The following is a 27,597-nucleotide window of genomic DNA, read 5'->3' on the forward strand; positions in this document are numbered from 1 at the left end:
CAAACTTTCCTAGACTAAAATTGTAAATTAGATGCAAATTGACAATAGGAGTGGAACTTTAATGAAGTACGGTATTCCTCACTGCTGAGGAAGTCAAGTTGATGGTTAATGACATTCATTTACACATGGGTTCATTTGTTGACTTCCTCCAGTGCAATGGCACTAGCTACCCTGTTGGCAGTTAGCAATCAGGAAGGAGTTTTTTAAAAAAAACTCATCTAAGACAATTAGGAACAAACAAAAGGGGGGAAAAGAAGGAAAATCAATGAGACTGATGTTTCTGAATCTGCCCCAGTGAGCAGTGGAAAGTTTTAAGCAGAAGGACTGACACTTGAATAAGTATTTCCCTGATTCTCTAAAGGATGGTTTCTCGGATGCTCTAAGGGTACCCAGCAGCCTGCTTGGTGGGATGCCAGTGGGCACATGGGGTCTGATGGTGAAGCACCCTCAACCCTTTGGAGAAGGCTCAGCAGCTTGTAGGAGTGGAGGAACACAGAGAGGAATCCAGCTTTTAGAGTCAAAAATTCCCAGGCTTTTCCAAGTTAGCCGAGTCATGTCCTGCTCACTACAATTTTCTTCCAGCCATTCTATATAAGCCCTAAATGAAATCAACAAAGCTGTGACCAAGCCCTTAGTCTCTCTTGGCAGAGACCAAATCAATAGCACACCAAATAAAATAATGAATCAACAATGCAAATGGATTTCTCACTGTATTATTGGCTTCACTATTGACTGTGCCCTACTTTGTTCTGTTTCAATCATCTTCAGCAGTGGAGCTCCAATTTGCTCAGCTGCTTGGCATCCCTACCAGAAAAGAAACATAGAATTTATTAATATCTCTGTGAATTACACTGGATTTCGGACTATTTTCCATGCCATATTATTTATTGTACATAGGGTGAACAGGAACCTACTGGAACAGCGTTCACAGCTGAGGAGAATTTAGTTTTTTACAGATGGTAACATCCATGTTTTGTAATTTTTTTATTTGAAGAAAACAAAGGGGAGATTGAGAGAGAAAAAAACCCCTGAAAATGAGAAAGAGTAATACTTTTATTAGAGTATTATGAAAACATTTGCCATGCATATTTTGTTTCAAAATATATTAACTGTCTACCAAGATCAGATAAACTACAGCATAAAAAGAGACCATTTGTTTTCTCTGTACTCAGCAGGATTATTCACATTTGTTGTTTCATCAGATATTATTAATATAATAAATTGCACATGTTACATGTTTGCCAACTTTCCTAAATTAGTCTTCAAAGAAACATCTACATGATCTTCCACTATAAAGGGAAGAAAATCCTGAATGTACAGTGCATTAAAAATAACAAAGTGGCATCATAAATATCTGCATGCACATTCATTTTTGCTAACCCAATCTGCCCAGAGGTTTCACTGCCAGGGATCTCTAAATCCAAATTAGACCAATGGTGATATATTTGTTCAGGAAGCCCTTGTTTTAAGTAATCTCATCTCTTTGATCAGCTGTAAAAGTGGAAATCTAAAATCAACGGTGGTAGAACAAACTTCAGCAAACAAAGACTTGCCAGATGGGCAGGTGTTGAGAAATATTAGACTGCAGTTGTAGTGTTTAACTCCCTTACAGGGTGATGAAAGAAACACTGCATGTGTCACTGAAGGTGATGATAATAAATGGAATGAAAGTAATAATGAATCCCCACTCTATGTCTGCAACAGGCTTTGCACTGTTTCATGCCATATCAGCTATTCAAATTACTCTTGAACACAGGTGTTTCTGAGGTAAGAAGAGCAATTTGTACTTTTTCAGTACGCACACAAACGAATATTAAAGATGGTTTATAAGTGAGAAGAAAGTCTAGACTGCTATTCATGTTTGTCAACAGATCTGCCTCAAGTGGCTGGGACTTATCATATCTGCCATCCCTTTCCCTCTCCACAAAGAGTAATTGTCCTCTATCAAGTATGACTGAACAGGGCAGTATTTTGGTCCCAAGCTACCACAATCCACAGCACACTCTACAGCCCAAACTGGTGACAGCCTCTAAATATGAGAGTCTCATATTCACAATTTGAATATGCTGTGCTCAGCACTCCACGCTTCAGTGAAACCAGTTGCAAGGACCTTCCATGGCTGTCACCCAACCAGGCGCATGCACAAACACACTACTCTTTGAATTTTGAAAACTCAGGAGAGAAGGCTCTATTTAATGTACAATTCTTACTGTAAGAGTCAGAGAAAATTAATTGAAAGTCTGTCTATTGCATCCGTGCAAATATATTATATTCATGGGTAATTTGAGCAAAAAACCCTTTCCATGATTTACACGCATAGCTATCACCATAGGAGTCATCTCCATAGGATTAGGAGTTGTGCACAAAAGTGAAGCTGAGCAGGAGTTCTTTCATCTAAGTGTTGTCATGAGAAGTTGAACTTGGGCTTTTAATTGTTCAGGTACCCTTACTGTCAGCTGTGAAAGGGAGAGGCAAATCCTACCAAACAAAGAAACTGTTCAAAAACAGGCATCTGAGGAAAATGGGGTGAATGAAAATCAGGACATCTCTAACTTGACAATATCTCCATCTAGCTGAGATGACCAGTTGAGTCTATACATCTGTCTTCTAGATTCTTAAAGCAAAAATGAAAAATGTGTCTTTTTTAAATACTTTCACTGAAGCTAAAAATATCTGATGCCTTGAGGGTAACTTGACCATTTTAGGATACCATATTGAACAAAAAAATCCCAGGAAATATTCCTAGAGGTGAGCCCTTGAGCATACATACCATGAGATGTTTTTTTTCATCCCTGGCATGGTTTTGGCCTCTGCCAGCATTTTCCCAGATTTAAACGCCAACTCAGTGCTAGAAATTGACAGGAAGCAATACCAAAAAGTAGTCTGGATGTCGACATCCTGTTGTGAAAGATTAAAAGCATTCAAGAGTAGTGATGCAAACTATGATATTCCAGCTGGCCTCAGTGCCAGGGGGCTGCCCAAGGCATTATTATTATTATATCTAAAGCTATCAAATTAGTGATAACTTTAGAGTAACTGAGGGAAAGCACTGAGAAGCACTAGGATTGCCTACAAATGGACACACACTGGAGTATTACATCCAGTTCTTGCTTCCTTGTGTCACAAAAGAGGTGAAACTTTGGCTGGGATGTGGAGGAGATCCATAGATATTATTGGAAATCTTGGAAAAGGGCCTTGCAATAAGAAAATAAAGGGGTTCAGTCTGTTGAATTTAATAAAAACATCCAGTGGTGATTTCAGTGATTGCAGTGTGCAAGTATCAGCACGGGGAGAAAATACTGAGCAGTAACAACAGCACCCTCATCTCACACAGAACAGCATAATGAGAGGTGATGGCTGGAAGTGAAAGCCAGACAAATTCAGGCAAAACTCAAACCACACATTTTTAAGAGGGTGGGCAGCAGTCCCAAAGGAAGTGATGGATTCTCCCAACTACTGATGGCTTTAGATCCTGAATGCACATTGTCCTAGAAGATAAGCCTTAGCCAAACCCAGATTGCTGGACTAACTGGGTTAAATTAAATGTCTTGTATCATTCAGGAAGTCAGACTAAATAATCTAAGGGCCTTTTCTGGCTTTAAAAAATCTATGGATCTATAAAATGTAACAGCATAACTCTGAATTCTAGTCCAAGAATAACACATTTGATAAAATAGCTTTCCATAGTCCAGTGCTGTGATAGCACATACAATTCCAAGAGATCAGACTATCGTTATAAAATTGGAAATGAATAAAGCATGATGACATGGTGATGTTAATAATACCAATTTCCCATCTGTTTACAGGGTCAGTCCATAGAAATTGCAGCAAAGTCAGTGGAATTTTCACACTATGAAGTTATGAAGAGAAAATACGGTTCAGCTTTTTAGACCAGTCTCTGAATGTCATGGATATAGACTGGAAAATTACTTTTATCTATTGACATTTGAAGGAAGAAGGGCATTTTTTGGCTATGCTTATTGCACTCCACTAAGGAGTTACAGGGCACCTGCCCAAGCACTGAAATTCAATCATCAGTGCTGTTCAAGAGTTCTGGCAGTTCCTGGCACAATTCTGGCTCTGGCCAACTAATACTTTTCTAAATAGCTCCTTGCATCATTCAGGAGTCAGAATGGGCCAAGGACACTCCCAGAAAACAGCCTGGATGCACCTACACATTTTTGGGGAGAGAACAGGATATGGTAACATGAACATTGCCCAACTACCCCTGTCAACCTGTGATTAAGGACACAATTTATTCTGGCAATAAATGCCCAGTAATACAGATACAGCCAGTGAGTTCAAAGTGTCAACTACTTTGCAAGAAAAGAGCTGAGCTCTCAATTCTTTCCCTATCTTCTACAAAAATATTTACACTATATGTATTTTAATTTCACATATGAGTTATAGTGATCGATCTCTAAGGAAAATCAGCAATTAACAAATTGTTCAACTGCAAATGGAACCACAGAATGAACTATTTGAAGTGGCCTATCAAGGCCATATCCAATTAAAAGCCAGAAGTGACTAAAATTAAGGTACACTGAATACTTATATTTTAGAACTTTAGAACAGAGAGTGGAATTTGAATACAAAATAAGAAATTTATGCACATAGAGTTAAGCACTGTGGAAAACTCAGTCAGAATACATTGAAAAGGGAGACATTACATTACATTAAATTATCTTGAGTATAGAAGAGAATCAGATACCCACCTCTCCTTAGAATTTAAACAAAAGATATTTATTTACTTCTATTTACTCACAGCCTGGGATTTGCTTCTCAAGGCATAATCCTCTGGTTATTTTACTTCCAGATATAGCCATTTGAGGCTCTTTAGTTTGCATTACAGCAAGAGGAAGAGGACTAATATTAATATAATAATGGAGTAGTTGGATCTGTTGCCTGATAAATAGAAATATCCTGATCTAGAGACAATTTTGGCTCTGATTAAGAACTGGGAGAACTCCTTAACGACAAAAGTACTGGTTACATCATACAGCTATCCTGCTAAAAGAAAAAAAAGCTTTATTTCCCAGCAGAAATAAAAGTTTCATGAAGGACCTTACAGGAGAAAATACAATTACCATCAGGGCAAGGATACCATCCCAGGGCTGGGTGCTCACCACTCTGGTCCCATCTGAGCTACATGTAAGTGCTGAAATAAATGGGCTATAGCCCAAGTAGATCTGGAGTGAATAAAACCATGAAGAGAATGAAAAGGAAACATCAAACTCAAGGCAAATGCTTAATATAGGTAAAGGCACAATGAATTTGGCACATCCTTTTCCATAATACTGTTCTAATTTTAAACAACCTATTGTACTGTGCTGTTGATAGCCTTGTGTGAGCCATGGAGGGTTCAGCCAAGTCAGCTGCATGATCAGTAAAGAGACAATGCTACCACACACGGGGTTATTTGGATTAGTGAATACCATATGCAAGTAAATCATCTGCCAGATGGCATTGGAAGAAAGCTGCAACTCTCTCACTTTCATTTCCACAGCAGCAAACAATGTTCCGTGTTTAAAATAAACTCTTCCAGATGAGTAAAAGATAAACTTTGTGGTGCTTTTTTCTTGGTCTTCTCTTTGACTTCAGCTTTTTTCCTAAAAAAAAAATTAACAAAAAACCAGGAAAAAAAAATCCCATCTACTCTGATTGAGTTACATTAATGAAAAATCCCAGTTTAGACCACCGTAGTACAAAGCCGTCCCTCTAGGCAGCATCAAAATTCCATGCTATTTACTGAACAAAAGGCAAAAATGAAATACAATATTTTCATCCATCAACTTCTGTCAACAGAACCCCTAAAAATGAACACCTACCACATTAAGCCATTTCCTGTCATTTAACGGGTTTTCCACAGTGAAGAACTGTGCCTCTTTGTTGAAACATGGACGTTTTAATATTTTATACAGTTTTAACCCTTTTTAAAGAAGTCGCAAGTATCTAGAATCAAACAAACAGAACCCCTTAAAAACCCAAATTCAGAAACAACATAACTGTAATCAAAGTTTTTCAATTATTCCTTTTGAATTTTCAAGTTGCCTCTTTTGTGACTACAGATGAGCTTGTTATCTTTTAGTCTGTTCTACTGGCCCAAGACCCCAGTCTTAGCTATGCTAATACAATTATTTCATAATACATCTTACTATATAAAATAAGAATTTTTTAAAATTTTCCACTAACAGCAAAATTTTATGGACAAAAAGTCTTCATAAAACAATCTTATTTTTATTTTCCTATCTGTGGTGATTCTTCTGAGACACATCTAGGACTCTGAATATTTTGAGGAGTGCAGACTGAAGGAAAATAAAGCTCTAGTCTCTTCCCAAGTATTTTCAAAGCCAGGTGAGGTGCCAACTAGAACTCTCAATAATTTTTACTGGACCTGTAGGATCTCAGCCCTTTAGAGCAGCAAATGGGTTGGTTGTACTGAAGCAATTTTCAATTTACTATCTTTTACTCATGGGATACATCTACAGAGATGCATATAGAGGCCTCCAGGGAAGCCTGAAGCCTAAAATATCTATCCATGTACACTGAGGAAAGCATTTCTGTCTGTAAATAAGTGTATAAAATACCAAAAGTACTTGATGCAGTGCATGTTGGTTCTGAGCCTCAAGGTTTGTCACCTGCTGTTTTGCAGATGCTGTTCATGACCCCTTTCTTGAAGCATCTAGAAAGACTTTGCTTGTCTCCAGGGCAGGTGGCATTTGGAGAAGTGACCCAGGACACCAACCTCCTGGTGGGGAAGGTTGCAACAGGACTTAGATAAACTTAAGATAGTTTATCTTAAGATCAGTCACCATCAGACTGCAGTCCAGGTGACAGACATCCCAACAACTGCAACAATGAGCTGATGTTTCTTTGGGGAGAAAAACCCACACCATTCTGTAGAATGCTGCAGGATATTTAATATATGCATAGCACTGCTACTGCCACCACCATCCCAGCCTCCTAATTTCCTTTAAAAATGCCATACATCCACAGGAGTGCAGCAAGACTCATTCATCAAGCTTAAAACAATCTTCATCCATCTGGCTGTAAGGGTCCTACTGCCCAAACCTAAAGCCAGGAGATCAAGATCAGCAAAAATATTTAGATGTCTGACTCCCAGTGCTTTTAGTGGGATCATGATTCCAGATTGCTTGTTTTGCCCAAGAAGCAGACATAAGAAAAGCTATCACTTTCTCAGCACCGTGATAAAGTGATTCAAGCATGTGATGACCTTCTGAGTCTTTCATGGCAAATAAACTGTCAATATTTTCCTTATGCAGATTAACCAAGTTTCTTCCACATTACCTGAAGTGATCATTCTTAAATGTGGAAAGACAGGGCTCTAAACCTTGTTTGGTGGTCATTGTGCCAGGCTTCCCTCACAAAAGGCGATTAGGGAGGCATTCCTTTCCCCATGTTACACAGGACATTTGGAATTAATTAACTTTTCTAATTAATTTCTCTGATCTGAATCCAGTTACAACAGGTGTGAGGCTGCTAGTGGTAGCTAAAGCTGTAAGTAAAAAGTCTAAAGGGAGCCTGTCATTTTCTGTTATGAGAAATAGCAGCACCAGTCTGGGACAGATCAAAAATAATAATTCAACTGTGGAGGCCTCCTGGATTGTTTTGCAAGTCAATTACTCTCTAAATGATTAGTTTGGAAAAAGTTATGTGAAAAAGGGAACAGGCCTTCCATTTTAAAGTTATTTGTATGACTCTTGTAAGTTGTTTATTTTGTTTATAGCCTTAGGTGAAAAGAAATTAAGTCTGTTTGAAGTGGGAATTATCCACATTTTTCAGCAAAAGCATAATCATGCCACACATTCACAGGGCTCAGGCTTTGGAGCCTGTGAAGCATTCACTAAGTAGCAAGCTTAGGCAAACCAGGCAACTGCTGAAAAGAGGAGAGTTTAAATACGCCTAGTTTTATTGCATCATGGAAAAACTGAACATTTATCTCATTAAGATGGAGAATTTTTACTGGAGAACCCCCACTGGGTTTATAAGCTTGCCTACTGTGTTGACTGGAGTAACTGAAAGAGCAGAGTTGTCCCTTTGCCTGGGGATAGACGTTGGCCTTTGTGGCAAGGTAAGAAAGGTAAACTGGTGACAGATTCAGAGTGCTTTTTAAAAAGTAAGTCAGTCTCCCTTGGCTTAAACAGATGGGGCATATAAAATGAATACATGCAACTTCAATTTAGCTTGCTTGCAGAAATCCCAGCTATAATACATAGATGTGTGCAGGGAGAGCTGGCTGATAGCTAGGGCTTCCAATTTAGAATCAAAATAAAGAAGTTTTAAAAAAAAAAGGAATTGTTTCAATTTTTCCTTCTTAAATTCTTGGTCCGTCCATAAGGCAAGTTCGTTATTACAGGTAATTTCAAAAGCACCACAGCCAAAGGTGAATAGATTGTAGTGAAACAGTTAGAAAGTGCTCCCCTTAAGATACTTGAAGTCTTGAAGTTTCTCTTGACCATTATACAGAGATGTTTCCCACTCTCAGCTCAACTGCTTGAGCTCAACACAAGCCTGACTGCTCCATCCCCAGCCCAATTCCTCAACATGTGCTGGCCCACACATGGTATGGAGTGGGCCCAACACTGCTCGTGGACTCAAAAATCAAAACTCAAATTCTAACCATTTACCTAAGAAAGCTGAAGATACATTTTGTGTTTGAAAAAAGTCTTTTAACATTTATGTTTATCAGAAACTTCAGCAAGATCTGAAACCCAGCTGTGGCTTTCTTTACTGTATCCACTTATTTGCAGGTGATTAGGTATTTGTACTTTCATATCTGTAATGTACTTGCCAGCTATGTTGTCAGTGTCCATACCTGTCAATGAAAGCTGCGTTTCCACAGGCTTTGCCTGATATCCCTGATCATTGCCTTCCTCTTTCACCCTTATTTTAAAAACTTTAATTTAAAAGTAAGTAAGTTTAATTTGAGATAGGAGTGGTGATGGTGAAAGAAGGCAACTAGAATGCAACATTTTTGGCCGCATGCTCTCGATACAAATTGGTTATACAACTGTAATAGAGAGAGCTTGCCACATCATTCTGGAGGCACTGCTACACTGAGGCAAGTGTGAAGGCGCTGATCCTCCACCAGCTCCAAGAGGAGACATTCAGCCCACAGTCCTCAAATCACACACATACACCTGAGTTTATGAGAGGAGGGGAGAGGGAGAGGAGGCTACCTTAGCCAAAATGTTTGGTTCTTACCTAGACTGAGTCAGCATTACTTTTTGTTGAAATAAGGACTCTTTGGTTTCGCACTTAGCTTTTGTAGATCTGTTGTCCTGTGAGGTCTCTAGTTCCTGGATGCTACTAGAATTCAAAGGCATCACATAAAGAAATATTCACGGCAGTCTCAAGGGAGTAATCAAAGCTTTTGAATCTACAGCAGTTAAATGACACTCAATCTTGAAGGTGATAAATTTTACTTATTTCAGATGTTGAAAAAAGCCCACTTTTCCATAAGTACCTCAACAATCCATCCTTTCAAATTGTTTTCAGGTAATATTCATCCTCCACTAAGGGTCCATTAAGGATTAGTCTACTCTAGAATGAGGCTGTAATTTAGTTATGATTACAGGAGTATAATCCCTTTCTGACAATGGCTCTCATTTCAAAACTGTTTCAAAAGAACAAAAATAAGTACACTGTGGATGTATGAAGTATGGCCTGCTGCATACAACTAGGACTTCCTATTCTGCATCTCATATTTCAGTCTGAAAATTACATATATCTCCGCTCTTCAGGCGGTTTCCATGCAGCTCTTTACTGCAGTTATTTTGAGGATAATCATCCTCTGCACTGTCCACCTTTGCATCCAAGGCTCTCCTTGCAAAAGATGCCCACACATTCAGCAGAGGAAGAATGCAGTAGTGTTTCTTTAGAATTGCTACAGTAGTATTGAAACACAAGTTTGGCTCAGCTCCTCTGTAACACTTTACAGAGAAGTTAATGAAGCCTTCATTCTTCAGCTGCCTGCTAAAGGTGCTGCTTGCAGCTATTTACAAGTGTTTAAAGTTAAAATGTGAAATGCATCACTGAAGATCAAAGCAGGACTTCTTTAAGTGTGTAGCACAACTCCCTCTGCATCACTTAGAGAACTCTGTTCAACACTCACATGTGCTTTGACAACACCTTGCCTTACAGTGAGTAGTGCAAAGTTCAACCTGTTACATGATTTTACAAACCTGCTCTGCTTTTCAGCTTGCCTTCTGATTTTCTGGAATGCTTGTTTTCTGCACCACCCATGTCACCCAGTATAGACTCTTGCTGGGAAATAAGAAGGCAAGATCAAGTCCACTCCACTGTGCAAAAGCTAAAGTATGCTGAGAGTCCAAGTAAACAGAGAAACAATTTTTAAAAATTAGTAGGGCACCACCTGAAGTGCAGAACTGATGTATTTATAACTAAGGAACTACTGAATATATAATTTATTATTGATTCTCCTTCCTTTGAGTAACAGTAATATAGATCACTCTAAACCATTCTTCCATATTCATACTATATATCCTAACCACTAGAACTTTTTAATAATGTAGACCAAACCAAAAAGGTATAAATGTCAATATGAAATCATAAGTTACATGAACAAAACAAAACAAAAAAAGAAATCAGTACAGACTCACTCAACACACGTGTATTTCATTGGGGCCCATTTTATTTCTACCAGCCCCACAGCACAGGTTCCCTAAACCAACACATGGGTTCATGTTCTGCTTTGAAACAAGGCTACTCTACCAAGGCTGCTGGTTTCTGACACATCCCCCACAATAAAATAATGAATGCTGTCTTCTTTTTAAAAGATTTTATTAAAGAATACTCAGTCAGCTGTATGAGACATTTATGGAACCTCATTACTGAGTTAAAGTGCCATCAGTCAAGCCAAACACACTGAGCAGCTTATTCTCTTCAGTCTAATTTGCATGAGGTCTTACACAGTTCATGCCATGCAAAGCCCTATCAAGACCATTATACATTTTGCAACTACCCTTTTAATGAAACCCAAGGTTTCAAGAAACAGCAAGTTCAACACACGTGAAAATAAAAATACAACTTGCACAACCAAGTGTACTTATACACTGAACAGCAGCAACATCACAAAATAGCTGACTTTGTGCTTCATAGCAAAACTCAGCATGGCTCAATGATTTTGTTCACTGAACCATGGGGCTGAAAGCCTTTGAAAGGCACTCACAGGCCTCAGCAATTACAGTGCAAGATATCAGGAAAACTCTTAATTCCATTTGGCATTGTGATGGCTCAAAAAAAGATGACTATTATTAAGACTTATTTTCAAATAATTTTTTACAGAAGTGTTTCACCATCAGTACCCTGCATTGTCCAACAAGACATGTATTGACAAATATGTTTATATATTGCAAAACAAACTTCTGCTTAATTTTTATTTGTAAAACATGAGTTTCTAAGCAGATTTAACCAGAAATTATATTCACACTCACAATTTTTTAAAAAATTTCTCTGAATGCTTGTGCCTCTTGAAGATTGTCTTTCATTTCAAAACAGAGTTCCAAAATAAATCACTCTTATTTCATACTTACTGGGTAAAATTCTGTATTCCCACAGCATTTAAAGTGAGAATTTCACTGCTGCCAAAATGCACTGCATAGCTATCTGCATTCTTTTTTGCAGACACTCCCTGGCACTTACTTCAGTAAGCCAACCATCACTTCACTGATATCCCACAATTTTCTTGCAACCAAGTCATCCATGGCTTTGGGCAGAAGTTCTTCCTCTTTGCAGTCTCCAAAATACTTTCCTGACACGCCCTCGACGTCAGGAGAAGAGGCCAAATAAATAGATGTCTGGGCTCCTTCCAGAGGCGTTTTGAAGAAAGCCCACGACACCAAGTTGAACAGAGGTTTGGCCAGCAAAGGAATATTCACATGTCTGCCCAGATTTGTTCTGACAATCCCAGGATGAAGGGAGTTGACAGTGACTCCTGTCCCTTCCAGCCGACGGGCCAGCTCCCTGGCAAATAAGATGTTGGCCAGTTTACTTCGGCTGTAACAAAAGCTTTTGTTGTAGCTTATTTCACTGTTCAAGTCTTCAAAGTTGATCTCTCCATATTTGTAAAGCTTTGAGGACACTACAACAATTCTGCTTGGGGCAGAATTTTTGAGAAGGCCCAGAAGAAGGTTGGTGAGCAAGAAGTGGCCCAAGTGGTTTACACCAAATTGCATCTCAAACCCATCCTCTGTCTTCATGTATGGACACTGGAATATCCCTGCATTATTTATCAGAACATCCAGCCTTGACTCTTCCTTTAAAAAAAAGAAAGAAAAAAAATCATTCAGGTTTAGAACTCCCATGTATAACATTATTATGCTTCAAGTTCTCATTGGGGACTGTTAAAATAGAAATAACTTAATTTCTAGTTTTCTGAATTGTAACTTTCTGACATTCTCTTAAAGCATTGCTGGGAAAAAAACACCATTAAGTTGAACTACCACTAACTGTGCACTGGACCCCGGTAGGATGCAAGTACCTGAGAGGAAATCTGTATCAACTTCTAATGCAGGCAAAGAACAACTACTGCCTTCTCTAAGAGCAGCTTTTTCTACAGCAATTCAGTGATAAATTACCTTTGTGATGCATTTTTCCTTTTCAAAAAGCAACCTGTCTTTTGAACTGCAAGAGGACACACATTAATTTATGGCAAATCTCTGCTATAGCAGAGGGATCTAGTGTGCAGAAGACACGCAAGCATGGAGCACAAGGAATTACCCTCAGGGCAGAAGAGGGACCATTACACTGCAGACCCATCATCTCACTGGGATGATATGAAAAACTCTGCCAAATAATGTTTTAATGATTTTAAACTTGTCTTACTTTAAAACCAGTACATATCACTTTGCTGCTGGATGAGAACTATGGAGCAGGACTCATAGAGAAGTAACACATTTCACATCACTTGAGTCCAATAGGTCTACTCAGGAACTAAGGAACGGAGGCTCTATGAGGTGTGTGGCACATGAGATTTGATGGACCACTGTTCTGGTTCAGGTTAGTAAAAATCAAACTCAAGGATATATGTCACACTCTCCAGGATCAGAAAATATAAGTAATTAACAGGGAGATGGCATTGATAACTTAGATATGTGCATCATGCACTTCATGCTCCAGAATCCACTCAAAAATTAAGAGCTCTCCAATTTACCCAAAACTGTAATTAAAAAAAAAAACCAACAAAACCAAATTAAAGTAAGCTGCATTGAGAGCTCTGAATTCAACACTCTTACCCACCTCTGACAAAACACTGTGAAAGAACAATTTATGCTTGCATGAATCAGAGGCAAAGGTATTCGTTTTCTCTAAGAGCACTGGGAGTTTTCTTTGCCTTTAATTCTTTAAACCCAACACAGGGACTGGAAGACAAGCTGAGACAATCTTGAACCATTTTGATGATAAAAATAGAGAACCTCATAAAAGACTTCTGCATCATTTCCCTTTTATTTCATTGCCATTAGCAGCAAAGATACAAAAAGCAAACCCCAAATTTGCACTTGGCATTCAGTTAAAGGTGCTGGCATCTGATCACTCAAAACTTCAAGTACTTCAACCTCAGAGTGATTTCCATGGAACTTGTGGCTGCTCAGTGTTTCATATAACTGGATCCCAAAGACATGATCCAAAGAGCATCAAACTCACTTCTCCTCTTCACCCAAAGGGACACAATGGTCAGTCACTTTCACTAAATCAGGACAGGAGTGAAGATGCACTCACGGCAGAACTGCTCACTGAAGTCATTCTCCTTTCTTCTTTAGAGAAAAACATCTGACTGGAGGATTTATTTTGCAAGATAACACTTCAAGAAGCAAGACCTCCACACTTGCAATTCTGTGAAATTCCTACATGTAATAACCTAGACGTATGTGATCAATGCCAAGAAGGCAGCTACTAACCAAGGGAAGCAGAGTGCACAAAACATTGCTTTGATATTTCCTGCCTCTAAGCTCACTTTCACTTTCTCCACTTTCCCATGGAACCCTCCAACATCTCAGTCGTTTATTTTTTTTTCAGTGAGACTAAGGAGTGAGATATAATCACTTTCAGTCATGCAATAAGTAGTGGGAGTGCACTGTCTCTCCATCCTGACGACGTTTATATCTTCTTTATGTCAAACAAAAAACCACAAGAACCCTCAAACAAATCCCAAAATAACAGCTCCAAAAAGGACTCAAAGATAGGGAAGGTAAATAACATAAACTTGGGTGGAAAAGTTCTTGAAAGTATCTCTTGAGTGTGCATCCCTTGTCATTCAAGTGCATTCAAGTTATAATGCAGGCATCAGCAATACTCTGAAGATAGCACACTCTCTTTTCCTTTATCTATTTCTCCATCTATTTAAGAGCCACTCTGATACTCTGTACTATAAAAGATAAAATGCCTAAAAGTTAAACAGCATGTATTTTCTTTTTGCTGTGTGAATATTACACGAATTTTATATCCTTCCATTTAAGTGGATTTTCCCACAGCATTGAAACAAGATTAGACCTTACCACTGGATTCATATATATATAGACTACAAAGTGTCCTACTAGAGAACTTGACACTTAACTTTTATAAGAGCAATTTTAAAACTAATACTATATAATCCATGTTTTCTTCACCTCTCACAATAGGGTCTGAGCATCTTTTAAGTACTTAACAAATCCCTGAGCAGCAGCAGAACTTATTAAGCTTGGCTCCCCATGACTTCATGTCTCCTGACTTGAGTAGCTAGATATGGTGAGATCAAAGCCCCAAAAGATGCTTTTGGTGGGAATGAAATAATGCCTCCTGCAGTGTTTCCCTCTGCTCTACAAATCTAGCGGCATTTCTGTCAGGCAAAGCAACTGGATGTCCCCATTCCCCTTGAACTCAGGTTTTTATGGAATCTGCAAAAATTTTATATATTCAAAAATGTCTATTGACTAGCTTCTGCTGGTGGTGGGTGAGAGACTTAAATCCTTGTGGGGGTACAACTTAAGGAGGCGGCAGAAGGATGTCTGGAGCATATCAGCAGTGCACTTGGCAACTTTTCTTTTTCTGGTGGCAAGGCTGAGCTGTAACACTAATTTAAACCAACAAAGGTTAAACTAGTTAATTCAGAGAGAAAGGAAGAAAAATCATTTATCTCATACAGAAACAAGCATTGCCTTCCCAGAACAGAAATTATCTAGAATATTTTAAACCAAAACAGACCAAAGTATAACGAAGTTCATGCTTCCAGGAGCCAATCTACGGCCTGTTTTCTTACACCCTCTTCACCCTGCGGTGACCTCAGCGATTTCCCAGCCCCCGAGCGCGCTGCTGGCCGCAGGGACTGCCTCGTCCAACCCACACGGAAACCGGGGCGCCACCAGGGAGCCCAGAGACCGCCACCAGCACCGCCCAGCCCGTGCCGGCCGTGCCCTCCCCGGGCCGGGGCAGCGGGGCGGGGAGCCGCGGGCCCGGCCGTACCTGCAGGACGCGGTGGCAGAAGGCGCGCACGGAGCGCAGCGAGGCCAGGTCCAGCTCCCGCACCACCAGCTCACCCCCGCCGTCCGCCCGCTCGCCCACCTCGGCCCGGATCTCGCGGGCCGCCCGCTCGGCCCGCGCCCGGTCGCGGCAGCCCATGATGACGCGGGCCCGCATCCGCAGCAGCTCGGCCGCCGCCGCCCGGCCCAGCCCGCTGTTGGCGCCGGTGATGATGACGGTCTTGCCCCGCATGGAGCCCCCGCGCCCGGGCCGCGCCGCGCCCCGCAGCCAGCGCCAGGCGGCCACCAGCAGCCCCGCGCCAAGCACCAGCGCCGGCAGCGCCGCGGCCATGCCGGGCCTGGCCGGTCCGCGCGGGGCCTGCTGGGGCTTGTGGTCCCGGAGCGGCTCGGGAGCCTGCGCGCTGCCCGGGGCCGGGCCCGGTGCCCCCAGAGCGGCCCTGACGGGGCGGGGCCGGGCGGGGCTGCGAGCCCTGAGGGCTCCGCTGCCCTTCCGCAGGACCGCCCCGGGCTGCGGAGCTGGGCGGAGACAAACCTAGTGGGGCTCGACCGGCAGAAGGGTAGGGTGCGAGTACCAGCACACGTTGGGGGCTGATTGAACCTCTTTAGTTGTTGGTGCTGAAGCTCTTGGGCGGCCCCGCAGCTCTGCCAACTTTGTTGTGAATCCTTAACCCAAAATCCGTTTTCAGCCACCGACTTCATGTCATGTTTCTAGGCACTGTTACTAATCCCAACCACCCTGATGATCCCAACCAGGGCATCATGAACCCACTCAGGGAGGCAGGAGTGGCCACTGAGGTTCACCCACTCAAAGTCCTTTTCACCCTAGCCATGGGAGAGTCAGTAGTAGAAATATACAAAGAGAGAATTAAAAGGTAACTGAATTTTGATCAAGAGCAAGGTAGGTTAAAACAAAACAAACAAACAAAAAAAAACCCAACAACAACAGCAACAAAAACAACTGACTAAACAAACAAAAAACTCCCCAAAAACAACCCTAAAAACACACTACTGGATTTGATTGCAGATTTAGGAATAAGATAAGAGTCAAAGAGGACAGAACAACACAGATTAAGAGAAGTTTGTGATGAGGACAGCAAGCAGAAGAATACAGAGAGACAAGAAACAAGTTTGACTTGGCTGATAAGGAGCATGTCTGTCCTGAATCAAGACCTGGCATGTTTGGGGAAATGACTAAGAAACCAAGAGGAAACCCATGAGCCTTTAATCAGGTCCCTTGTGGCTTGTCTGGACATGACAACTGTTTGCAATAACAAGCTCCCCTGAACTGTCGCACGTTGGTGCTACCTGCAGGCTGTCACATAGCTGCAGTCAGTTCTGAGGCTGACCTCAGCTCATGTTACAGCAGCAGAAACAGCAGATTCCTCTGGAAGTACCCTTATCATGTCTTTTCTGACTGCCTCTCACACTTCTCAGGCAGTTTAAAGGCTGTATAGGCAGCAAACCTTCTAAACACTCCAGATTTGTTGACAAACCTCTTCTGTCTTTGTCTTCACTACAGAAAACACTTTCTTCATTCTCGGCCCTTCACTCCATTGTGAGCCTCATGGTTACACCAAAGGGTATTTTAGCCAGGCCACACCATTGCATCTGTGTATGAAATGTGAAATTTTACATCCTTAACGTGGTGTAAGAGCCATGTTGGGGTGTTCTTCCATATGTTTTTCTCACAGTAAACATGTACTGGGGGGCGTTGCAGCCACACCCAAGTCAAGGACCATGAGGAAGGAAGAGTAGTTGCCAAAGAGATGTCAAAATAGGAGAACCAGGAAATGCCCTGTTGGAGGAACAGATTCATTCTGTAAGAAATCGTCTTGGTGGAAGCTCGAGAATCTGCTGTTCATCACCTGGCTGTGAGGACTCTCCAGTCCTCTCTGATTCTCCTACTTAGAAGGCTGCAGATGTGTTGGAGAGGGCACTGACCCGAGGGCACTGCCTGTGTTTGTTGATGTCAGTCCAGGCTTCAGTGTAAGGAGCATTGTACTCAGGAGCTCATGGTGATCAGAAGCTGCTCGTGCAGGCAGGAATGATGTGTCCATCCAGATGTTGGGCCCAGATACCGAGCATGATAACTGGAAATTATTTCTTCTGGCATTGACCTGCTCCACAGATGTCTGTACCCCTCTATTGCACTCACGGTTGTGTTTAGTGGCCAGTGCAGGTTACAGGATCTAGCAGAGAAGCCTGAGGGGGTACCTGAGGATCCTCCTCAGAATGTAGAAGCCCTCTGAATCCCACACCCTCAGACCACAGTCCAGAATGCATGTTGGAAGATATGTGATGATGACTATCTCAAATTTTTTGATCTGAAATACTTTATATTTTGGCTCCTTCAGATGACATGTTAGCCTGGAAATTAAAAGGGTGTCTTAAAGATGGGAAGGAACTGGGGTAGTAGTGGGAAATATCAAACACACTCTGAGAATATGTTCTGTAAAACAAAAATCTGAAGCCACCTTCAGAATCCTATTTATAACATTTTTCTCCACAGGAATTGGTAGCAGTTGGAGACATTCTCATTTGACTTACTGTCTTTCCTGGACTCTTATGTGGTGCAGGAACCTGGAAACTAAGGGAACAAGAACTGGAGTTCTGTTTGTACACAATCCATCTGTGTTATTACTAGTCCTCCCCAGATTCTGTCTAGGATGACAATTTCCTTTTCATGAATCTGTCTTTCAGTGTTGAAAACAGGCTGATAAAGGACAGTTCTCTCTATTTCCCTACTGAAAAATATTTCTGCTGTTTTAATTGTGACTAGCTTAGGGTTATGAGGGCATAAACTCATGGAAGCCTGATAAGCGTGAGAAGCAAGAAATTTTTTGTTGAGTTTTGTGGCTGTTGTTGTTTGCTTGTTTGTTTTGTTTTGTGGATTGGAATGCTATTAAGAGACAATTCTCTTCTATGTCTACAAAAATAGAAAACACTTTCCCTCAGCTCCCACCCCACTTCACAGAATTTTCTTGAAAAAGATTATTTCGGTCCACTAGCTAAGCTGTGCCTTGGAGCAGAAGAAAATAATTTTAACAGGCAGAGGCTGCTTGGCAAGCTGATTCTCCCGAACATCCAGATTAGTCTGGAAGGTACTTGCATGAACTAGTAGGCTCCACTCCCCCGCCATGCTGCCAGCTGGATATGCAGAGAAGCAGCCATTGAGCCTGGGGACAGTTGCCTCAATCAAAAGACAGTGTATGATCTGAAACATCTAAGGGCATTTTGCTCAACTAATTTAGGAAAAGTGTGGGCCTTAACATCAGTTTCTGATCTTTAATGTCAATTTGAATTCTGTGACTAAGAATGTAATTTCTACTGGAATAGTAGATTTGTGAACTCTTTTTACACATGCCTTAGTGCTGTCAGGAGACAGTGCAAGAGGGAGTCCCCTAGTACTGTGTGTGCACAGATCAGAAAAAGACTTGGAAGCTCTGGTGTCCTGGCCAGTAGGTTTCATTCTTGTTGTACATGGATGGTTTGTTGGAAATAAAGGTAAACATAATAGAACACATGACTCAGCTTCCAATTGATTCGCTGATTTGCATGCTTGCCCTGTCAGGTATGAGATTCACCTCTGCACTCCTACAGGGATTAAGGATTCCATTAACCTTCTCATTATGAAGATGTGATTGTTCAGTGGGAGTCAAATGCCCATTTTATTTCCTGCACCTAACGTCTGCAGCTCTAACAGTGCATGGATGAAAACCAGATAATACATGTTCTGCCTCAAAAAGGCAGGACTGCTCTTTCTGAAATTTGCAGCCATGCTTTTGTGGTACACACACAATTTATATTCCACAGCTAAGGAATATTTTTGAATTCCTTGTGGAGTCTGATCTCTCACATAAAAACATCTGCTAATAACATTTTTCATAATCTCCATTTGGTAACTCTATCCCATCCTGGCATGCAATGACCAGGCCTCAGTTAATTCTTGTCTTCCTCACCTCCTGGCTGGGCTGGGAAATGTGATACATTTTGGGCACCAAGCCTTTAGCACATACGAAGCTCCAAGTACACCAGAAATCTGCAGTGCATCCCATCGACATCACATACTGGTGTGAACACTTGAAAACCTTTCCAACTCTATTTGTGTTTCATGCAGGATCAAGGCTTTTGCCTTTGCTTCCAAAGAACTTTGTGGCTTGGACCCAGAACATTTAAATGATTGCCTGTGTTCCTGGGAGGGAAACCATAATTGATGCAGTGGAGCTTTCTATAATACCAGGACAGTTCATCTGGACAGAGGAGACCAAACTTTCAGGGGCCAACGTAAGATCCTGAGCTGAATTCCCCCAGGAACCACAGATCATGACAAGCTCGATTCACCATTTCTACTCCCACTGCAAAGCACATTCTTTTGGTTTTGTCTCTTCTGGCATGAATATAGGCCAACAATAAATAATAAAACAGGACAGTTGTTCCAGTAGGGAGAGAAAGAGAGCAAACACCACCTGACAGATGTTAGTGGTGTCTTTTGGAGATCGCTTAGTTACATGGATAACAATGAGATACAGGAATTTAGTGTAAAAGAGAAAGAATAGACCTATGGTGTAAATATGAAGTCATGCAGCAACAGGCACCTGTACCCTGGAAACTCATCAGAAGTTGCCAAATTGAGTTCATGCAGATCACAGAACAGTTGTAAATCCTCAGGGAATCTAGTTAAGAAGAAAGTAGTTCCATCAACAGTATTATTTCCAGGGAGATTATCTGCTGTTATGGAGGTGTGCTCTAAAGCTTCAGCCTTTGTCCCAGCCAAGATACAGCACCTCAGACTTCTACCCAGTTTTGTGAAGTATGTTGGGTCAAGGTGAGACCTGTAGCTCTCAGATTAGACTGAAAGTGGTCACTTCTGGTTCCAAACATCAGGAACATTCTGATTACACAAACTCTGCCTAGGAAATTATGCTAAAAGCTCTACATAGAAAAATGACAATGTTCTGTAAAGCCAGCTTTATTAAGATAAGAAAACAGTATAGAAAAATACGTGCAAACACAACCAAATGCACTAATGTTTTACTAGAAGCCAAAACCATGTGGTGACAGACCTACTGAACACATATTTAACCAGCAAACCACCAACAGGTAAACAGTTACATGTAAACTGTGCATTTGAGAACTTCAGAAATAACAAGAACCAGCATTGCAGCATGAATTTTCTTATAAATAACCTGTCAACAATTTTTTAGATAAAATATAACTGCTATAACTGTTCTGTCTTTCAGAATATATCTCAAGCTATAAAAACAGTACCAATCTCTTAATATCAAAACCACAGTGTTAAGATACAGTCAGGTAAAAAAAATCTAAACTCTTTAAGATCTATATTAAAATAACTCTATTAAAAACTTACCAATATTAAAAAACTTCCTTTAAAGGCTGTTCTAGCCAGAAGTTAAATCTTTAGACACAGTGCTCACAATACACAAATGTAGAGGTTTTCAGATGTAACTATTGGTAGATTAGAGGCTGGCTGAGTTAAGAACCTTATCCTTAATGGCACCCTCCAGTCATGAAGATTTTTGGTACTTCTGAGAAATGCCATAGGGGACATGTGCAGCTATGGCGCCTAATTTCTGTGCTCCTTCGATGTGGAACATCTGGTCATCAAAGAAAATGTGAGGGCGGATTTTCACCAGGATTGGTCCTTTCGGTGCTCCTGCCAGGAAAAGGGCCTCATCAATCTCCAGACCCCAGCTGCGGAGAGTCTTCAGCACTCTGGCTCCAGAGCTCGCTGCACTTCTGGCTGTGACCAGGTAGGTCCTTATAGGACAATTTAGTCGTTCATTTTTTGCATAGAACTTCTTCTGGAGCTTCCCCAGGTCTTCCAGAAAACCCTTCAAAGGACCCTGAGTATGAAATACCAGAAGAATATTTAGTATATGTCCACAGTTTCCAAAAGAATTCTTTTGCTTTCTTCCAAATTGTCAGTTAAACAGAATTCCTTTTTCCAGAGCTGTGCTCCTCCACAAATTCTCTATGTAACATCTCCAAATGGGTCTGCACCCTCACTAGGAACTCACAAATTGGCAAAAAGTTAAAACCATAACACTACATGGTAGGATAAGTGGGAAAGTAATTCTCACTAAGGCTTACAAGATCTCTTACAATATTAATTTTTAATTATAGTCTTTAATAAAATGTTATTTGAAAACATGGAACTCTTTTTGCTATGAACCACAAAGTGTAATTTTTTTTCCTGCAAATAATACAGTACAAGACCTAAGTACAAAGCCATCAATGAACTCTCTCCAGACTAATGACTATACTACATTCCAATTAATAGAAACAAATGACAATTTTGTTCAAATTGCAATATATTGCACTGTCCAGTACTTTCATAAATAAAGCTTTTACTCTGAATTCACACTATTTTTAACAACAGCAGAATCGGTCTTTCAGTTTAAGCTAATGTTAAAATATTTGTGTTTTTAGACAAATAGCATAGCTCTGCTTGAGAATAAGCAGATATTATCTTGTTTTAATAACCAGAATATCTCACTGTTTGAAATTAACATTACCTACACTCTGATAAAAAAAAAAAAAAAAGAGGGAAATCAGTACAAATATTTCTTTTTCTAATACTATCAGAAGACAACTGTAAGTCACTGTCTTATATATGCAGTTCTCTCAGAGAAATGAGAGAGGACTGCAGTGATGGCCGGGTAAAAGGACTGCAGTGGTGGCCTCTTTTATGTGAAACATGCATTTTAAAGATTATCTTTGAAGAAGGAAATAAATAAGGGCATCAGCTTTCACAAAGAACACATCCACTCGGGGGAAACAGAGAAATACAGCAGCAATGAAAATCATCAGATCTTTTGGAAACTCCCTTTAAACAAGAAATTAAAGAAATACAAACCTGTGCAAGAGGCTTATTTTCATTTAGCTGTTCATGTTCAAAAAATCTATCTAATCCTTGCTCTTTGAAAATCTGTTCTGATTCATCAGAAAAGAGAACAGCATCCCCATCAAAAGCCACCCTTAGCTGTGTATCCGAGTAAACAACATCTTTGTTAGCAGTGAACATCGTAGCTGATGCAATGCCTGAAAATGGATCAGAGAGCCTCGGTTAGCATGTCCTGCAGAGTCAGTCATGGAACCGCCAGCAGTTTGGTTCCAACAACTCATTGGTGGTGACCCTTGTATATGGTGAGCACATCCAAACACAAAAGCTAATTAGAGATGGCTGTTCTGTAACACAATGCATGGAAGCTGTCCCACTGCCAAAACTTCTTGGACATGCTTCCTTCTGCTTTCATATAAGACTGTATAAAACTGCTTCCCAAGCTGTACTGCAATTAAGAGAAAAGCAGGGACTCCCAAGGAGACCACTCAATCAAAGTATTTGTTACTTTTTAACAAAAATGGGACACAGAAGTTGCTTTTTTAAGCTGTATCAAAAAGATCATGCTATTCAAACAGAAGTTGAATAGAGGTGGGAGCCTTGTTTCTTTTTGAAGGGGAGAAGACAAAGGTGTACAGTGGTAAAGTTGTCACTATCAGTAGGCTGAAGAGTCAAAGAAGAACGGTATCAACCGATTTTATTTGGTTGAGTAAAAGTAAGCTTGCACCACACAAAGTGGTGACTTTCTCCATTTGATAAAGCAGAGCTACTTTCTGTGAGACACACAATGTATATAATTTTTGAACAAGCTCAACAGATAACAAAAGATATCAACAGAGAGCAAAAGAAAGTCAGTTCAAACCTGCTTCTATAGCTTCCTGCACTTTGTCGGAATCCGCTGAGAGGTACAGGTTCGTGAGGTACGCGGTCAGGTAACCAATGGGGCTCTGTCCTCCCGTCATACAGAAACGTTCAATTGTTAAGCCTAAAGTAAGAACAGCACAAGGTGTGGCTCTGCTTGACACTACAAACCTGTAAAAGGAACCTATGAAAAGGTGCACTAGCCTGGCTTACAGTGAACTTGAAAAAATACATTCATTTTCATTTCAACAAGTTACACAACTTCAAAAAATTACAATGTTTGATCAGCTCATCCTTATTGAGAATTTAGGGAAAAAAAATTCCCTCTATGACAGCAGAGTAACTGCTGTGAAGATGTATGTGGAGGGAGCACAGATACTAAATATGAAGAAGTTTAAGGACTTCTCAGAAGTTATGCTTCACACCTGACAAATCTAGAGCACTGGATCAAATTCTGTCTAATACTATTTCACTAATGCTGACACCCAAAAATAAATATCCAAGAAGCTGCTTTTCCCAAAGTCAGAACAGGAAGAATAAAATGAATTCATATTATTATGTAACAGCTGGCAATTCTACACATCAGTAATTATTTTATTTACCATAGTGATTGATGCTGTTTATGAGCCTCACTCCCACTTGAGCATGGACATTAGTCATCAGGACAATATCAAACCGTTCCTCATCATCAGGGTACAGCTCCAGAAGCCGGGTATTGACATGCTCCAGTGCCTGCAGGTTGGAAATGTGGAAATCAATAGTGCAGCATGCCTCCTTTCTTAGTCACTGTACTTTTAGTGATAGGATTGTCTTGAAGGAGGGTGTAAAATACCTGATAGTTTAACTTGCTGAACTTCTTTAACTCCTTTCTGCTTTGCTGCCTCCAGCAACCATTTGATTTGGGTTCATTTGAAAGGAAGCAAGTAAATTTTTTCTTTTTTTTTTTGAGCTATGGAATTTACTTTTACTGATTTACTGACACAGTTCAGGTCATCAGGTGTCAAAGACAATCCTTAAGTAATGAGTACAAAATCACATGTCAACATGATTAGCTTGAGAGTTTGTGATTGCAGCAATGAATGAAACATTTTGATTTGAGATCTCTTCTAAGATAATTGGCCAACATGTTATACCCACAGTCTGGCATTCTTATTTTCTTGACCTTTCATCTGCTCATCTCTCTCTGTATCCATCTGTTCTCCTATCTAGAACTTCATCTTGACCTTGAATGGAATTCTTTGGGACTGCAGCAACAAAATCAATAATGAATCATCAAATGAATGCAAGATAGAGTGATTTTTATTAAGGTGCTTTAAAAAGTCAGGCCAGTTGTTCAGAATTAAAACACAGATTTCATAATTAAATTCTGGAAGTCTCACCTTTAAAAGCTATGTTATTATGGGACTGTGCTTAGGAAAATTCTAAGTTAGAGCCTGGTGTAAGGCCTAGAAAAAAAATCTTAGTATGTGATCATAACTCACTTCTGTTGTTAATACTCTACTACACAGTCAATTTCTTAAATTTTTAGAGAATAAGGGTGAGTGGAGGAGAGGATTTCATTTTTTTTGTCCAGTGTCTTTATACTTTCCAGTCTAAGAACACTCTGTCCTGTACTACAAGCATGAGATATAACACTTTTAAGTTAGAATCTAAATGTTGCAATAAGGGAATGCAAAGAAAAATACATTATTTCTTTTTTGCTTTCTTTGTCTCCAAGTAGAAAGGATGACTCAACAAAGCCACAGTTCTTTAGCCTAATGATTCCTGTGACTAAGCAATATAAAGAATTCAAACAAAAATACATATCAGAGGTCAAGGTGCATTGGGCTGGGCATAGCTAACAGCTCTGATTTCCAAAGTATGAGCAGTTAAAGAGTCAAATCATGCTTATACCCTAAATTTGACACTGAACTCTAATCTTAAAAATTGACTGTGCTGGCAGGGCTGCTACACATAGGAAAAGATGCAGCTAATTCCCAAGTCAGTCTGCCCTCACTGGTGTACACTGTGCATTCTTTCATGGTCACGCTTTTATGTTAGAAACATCTTTACAGTGCTTGTGTCATTGATGCTACTAATAGCTATGTTATATTTACAGCAGCATGGGTATTGACATAAATGTGTATGTTCATAAAGTTAGTAATGAAGAAAATGTTTTAAATTCCTGAGGCCAAAACTGAAGTAATGAAAATCATTTTAAAACCTGAAATGTTTTGCCACAACTCTGATTTGGAGGTATGATTTGGAGGTATGATTTGGATTTCTAGTTATGATTTCATTAATTTTCTAAAATTGTTGTGGTAAAGCTCAACAAGTGGACATTAACTAACTCTGTAGAGTGTTTTTCAAGACAGTCCTACTAAATCCTGTGCTCTTCAAAAACATACATCTTTTCACTTTTTTCACTTTTCTGTAATTTCACTTGCTTTCCATTCTGCAGGGTGTTTTCCTCGGCCATTTCTCTTTTCTTGTGCAATGAAAGCAAAATATTCCATTTCAACTCTTCTTAAACCCTGACTAAGAAGTAGGGAGTTCATTTCTTTTGCTGGTCCTCAAGAACAATTTCCAGGGTGACAACAAAAGCAAGGAAAAATTAAAGCTGACCAAAATAAATTAAAATCAATACTGTTTGTGTTTGGTTGTGTTTTGGGTGGTTTTTTGTTTTGGTTTTCTTTTTTGAGGTGAGGAGGGTAACTGAGTTGGTTTATTTGTTTTGTTTTGGGTGGTTTTGGGGAGGAGGTTGTGACAAACTTCAACAAAAAAAATTGGGGCTCATCTTGACAGAAATGGTCTTAAAAGGAGAGGCGCTTCATATGCCCCATGTTCAGCAGAAAAAGCAGGCTACTCCTTACCCACACCCAGGCTGTGAGCCGGGATACAAACCGGGATGCTGAGGGTACCACTCCGGTCCCGGTGACGCGAGCAGTACGTGCTCTGCCGCAGGCGTTCGGCATTAGAGCCGGCGGGAGGGGAGGGCAGGAGAGGAGGAGAGGGAATGGGAGAGGGGAGAGAAGCGGTGGCCGCGGGACCAGGGAACTCAGAGAGATGCGGGGAATGCTCCCGGGCTGCCCCGCCGCGACGAGCTCGGCGCTGGGAGAACAGCTCCCAAAGCATCTCCCCGAGGCAGGATTATCTCTGCTGAAGGAGGCTTCGGGCTCCTCCTCTTCCCGAAATTTGGCCTCGCAGCATCCTCCGTGTCCCGCCGCACCCCACACCCTCTCCCGCCCCGCCGGGCCACCCCCTCCGGGCCGCCTCCTGGCTACCTTGACGAAGTAGAACGCCGGTCCGGGCTTGAGGATGATGTTTTCGTTTTTCTGCTGGTACTCCACGTACTTCTCCACGCCCTGCTCTTCGTAGATCCGCTGCTCCTCGACCAGGTTGAAGAGGGCTCGGGAGGACACGGCCACCGTGATGGCGTTCTGGGGCTTGGGCTGCGGAGCGAGCGCAGGGTAGCGCCGGCCCGCGGCCCTCAGCGCCCGGGCCCCCAGCCTCCCCCCGGACGCCCGAGCTCCGGACCCCCGGCCCGCCCGCACTCACCGGCCGGGGCCTCTGGGTAACCAGATTGTCGTAGAAAGCCTTGGCCGCCTCCCAGTCCTGCTCGGCCTCCTGCTGCCGGTCCTCCTCCGACACCTGGCTGGGGTGCGGCTCCTCCGGGCCGGAGCCGCTCATGGTTCCTGGCGCGGCCGGGGCCGTAGCGGGCGACCGGGAAGCGGCGGCAGCTGCCGCCTCCCTGCCCCGCCCCGGCCAGGCGGGGAAGGCACCGGCGCTGCCTCTCCCTGGCGCTGTGCACGCCTGGGGACGCGGCCCGGAGCGGTCCTGGCCCTCCCCCGGAGAGTAGCAGTCCCGCTCCTGGCCCCGGCCAACCCCCAGCCCCTCAGAGCCCACCCGCAGCTCTCCCCTCACGGCGGGGTCGTGAGGTGCGCGGGCTCCGGAGCCGAGGCCCATCCCCGCCGCCCTCACGGCACACGCTGAGCCCGCCGCTGTCCTCCGCGGTGCTCGGGGGAGCCGTGCCCCTGGCTGCTGGGTGTCAGGCAGCAGCCGGCAGCCCTCAGTGTACCTGCAGCATTGGACGTGTATTATTTAACTGCAGTGGCTTAATTGATTTATTGTTAACTGCAACAAATTCCCAGGAGATCTTATATTTTGGTAATCAAAATGGGGTCGATGTCTGTGGCTTTGGGTCCTTTATGCCACATAGAAAATATCTTCAGGAAACAACAATTTGGGCAGTGTTGCTGAGAGTGTGTTCACACCCACAAAAAATGTTATTCTGGCATAAGTTTGGGGTGGTCCTAAAATCTAGAGTCCCACACAGAGCTATGGGCAGCATCTAATACCCATACAGCTGTCTGAAATGGTCCTGTCTGCCTCTGCAGA

At 41.6% G+C, this 27,597-nt stretch overlaps 2 protein-coding genes across 2 annotated transcripts; both read right to left on the minus strand.

Annotated features, from left to right (window-relative positions):
* Positions 1-10,810: 10,810 nt before the first annotated feature.
* RDH14 (retinol dehydrogenase 14) lies at positions 10,811-15,938 on the minus strand. The gene is made up of 2 exons (XM_064707758.1): positions 15,481-15,938; positions 10,811-12,299 (listed from the first exon to the last, which is right to left on the minus strand). Exons 1-2 carry the CDS (start codon positions 15,826-15,828, stop codon positions 11,682-11,684), a joined length of 966 nt encoding a protein of 321 aa, XP_064563828.1. The 5' UTR covers positions 15,829-15,938; the 3' UTR covers positions 10,811-11,681.
* Positions 15,939-20,450: 4,512 nt separating this feature from the next.
* On the minus strand, positions 20,451-27,092 carry NT5C1B (5'-nucleotidase, cytosolic IB). The gene is made up of 6 exons (XM_064707760.1): positions 26,758-27,092; positions 26,484-26,651; positions 23,823-23,952; positions 23,222-23,344; positions 22,375-22,559; positions 20,451-21,361 (listed from the first exon to the last, which is right to left on the minus strand). Exons 1-6 carry the CDS (start codon positions 26,887-26,889, stop codon positions 21,023-21,025), a joined length of 1,077 nt encoding a protein of 358 aa, XP_064563830.1. The 5' UTR covers positions 26,890-27,092; the 3' UTR covers positions 20,451-21,022.
* Between the last annotated feature and the right edge of the window lie 505 nt (positions 27,093-27,597).

This window comes from Zonotrichia leucophrys, chromosome 3, assembly GCF_028769735.1.
Source record: "Zonotrichia leucophrys gambelii isolate GWCS_2022_RI chromosome 3, RI_Zleu_2.0, whole genome shotgun sequence".
Taxonomy (NCBI): Eukaryota; Metazoa; Chordata; class Aves; order Passeriformes; family Passerellidae; genus Zonotrichia; species Zonotrichia leucophrys.

Bases quoted from the DNA above. Each gene is read 5' to 3' on its own strand.
- RDH14 (XM_064707758.1), bottom strand. From the start codon at position 15,828: ATGGCCGCGGCGCTGCCGGCGCTGGTGCTTGGCGCGGGGCTGCTGGTG. The intron at 12,300-15,480 runs GTACGGCCGGGC...TTTTTTTTAAAG, and splicing joins TCTGCCACCGCGTCCTGCAG to GAAGAGTCAAGGCTGGATGT.
- NT5C1B (XM_064707760.1), bottom strand. From the start codon at position 26,889: ATGAGCGGCTCCGGCCCGGAGGAGCCGCACCCCAGCCAGGTGTCGGAG. The intron at 26,652-26,757 runs GTGAGTGCGGGC...CTCGCTCCGCAG, and splicing joins TTACCCAGAGGCCCCGGCCG to CCCAAGCCCCAGAACGCCAT. The intron at 23,345-23,822 runs GTAAATAAAATA...TTCTTACTTTAG, and splicing joins AAACAGCATCAATCACTATG to GCTTAACAATTGAACGTTTC.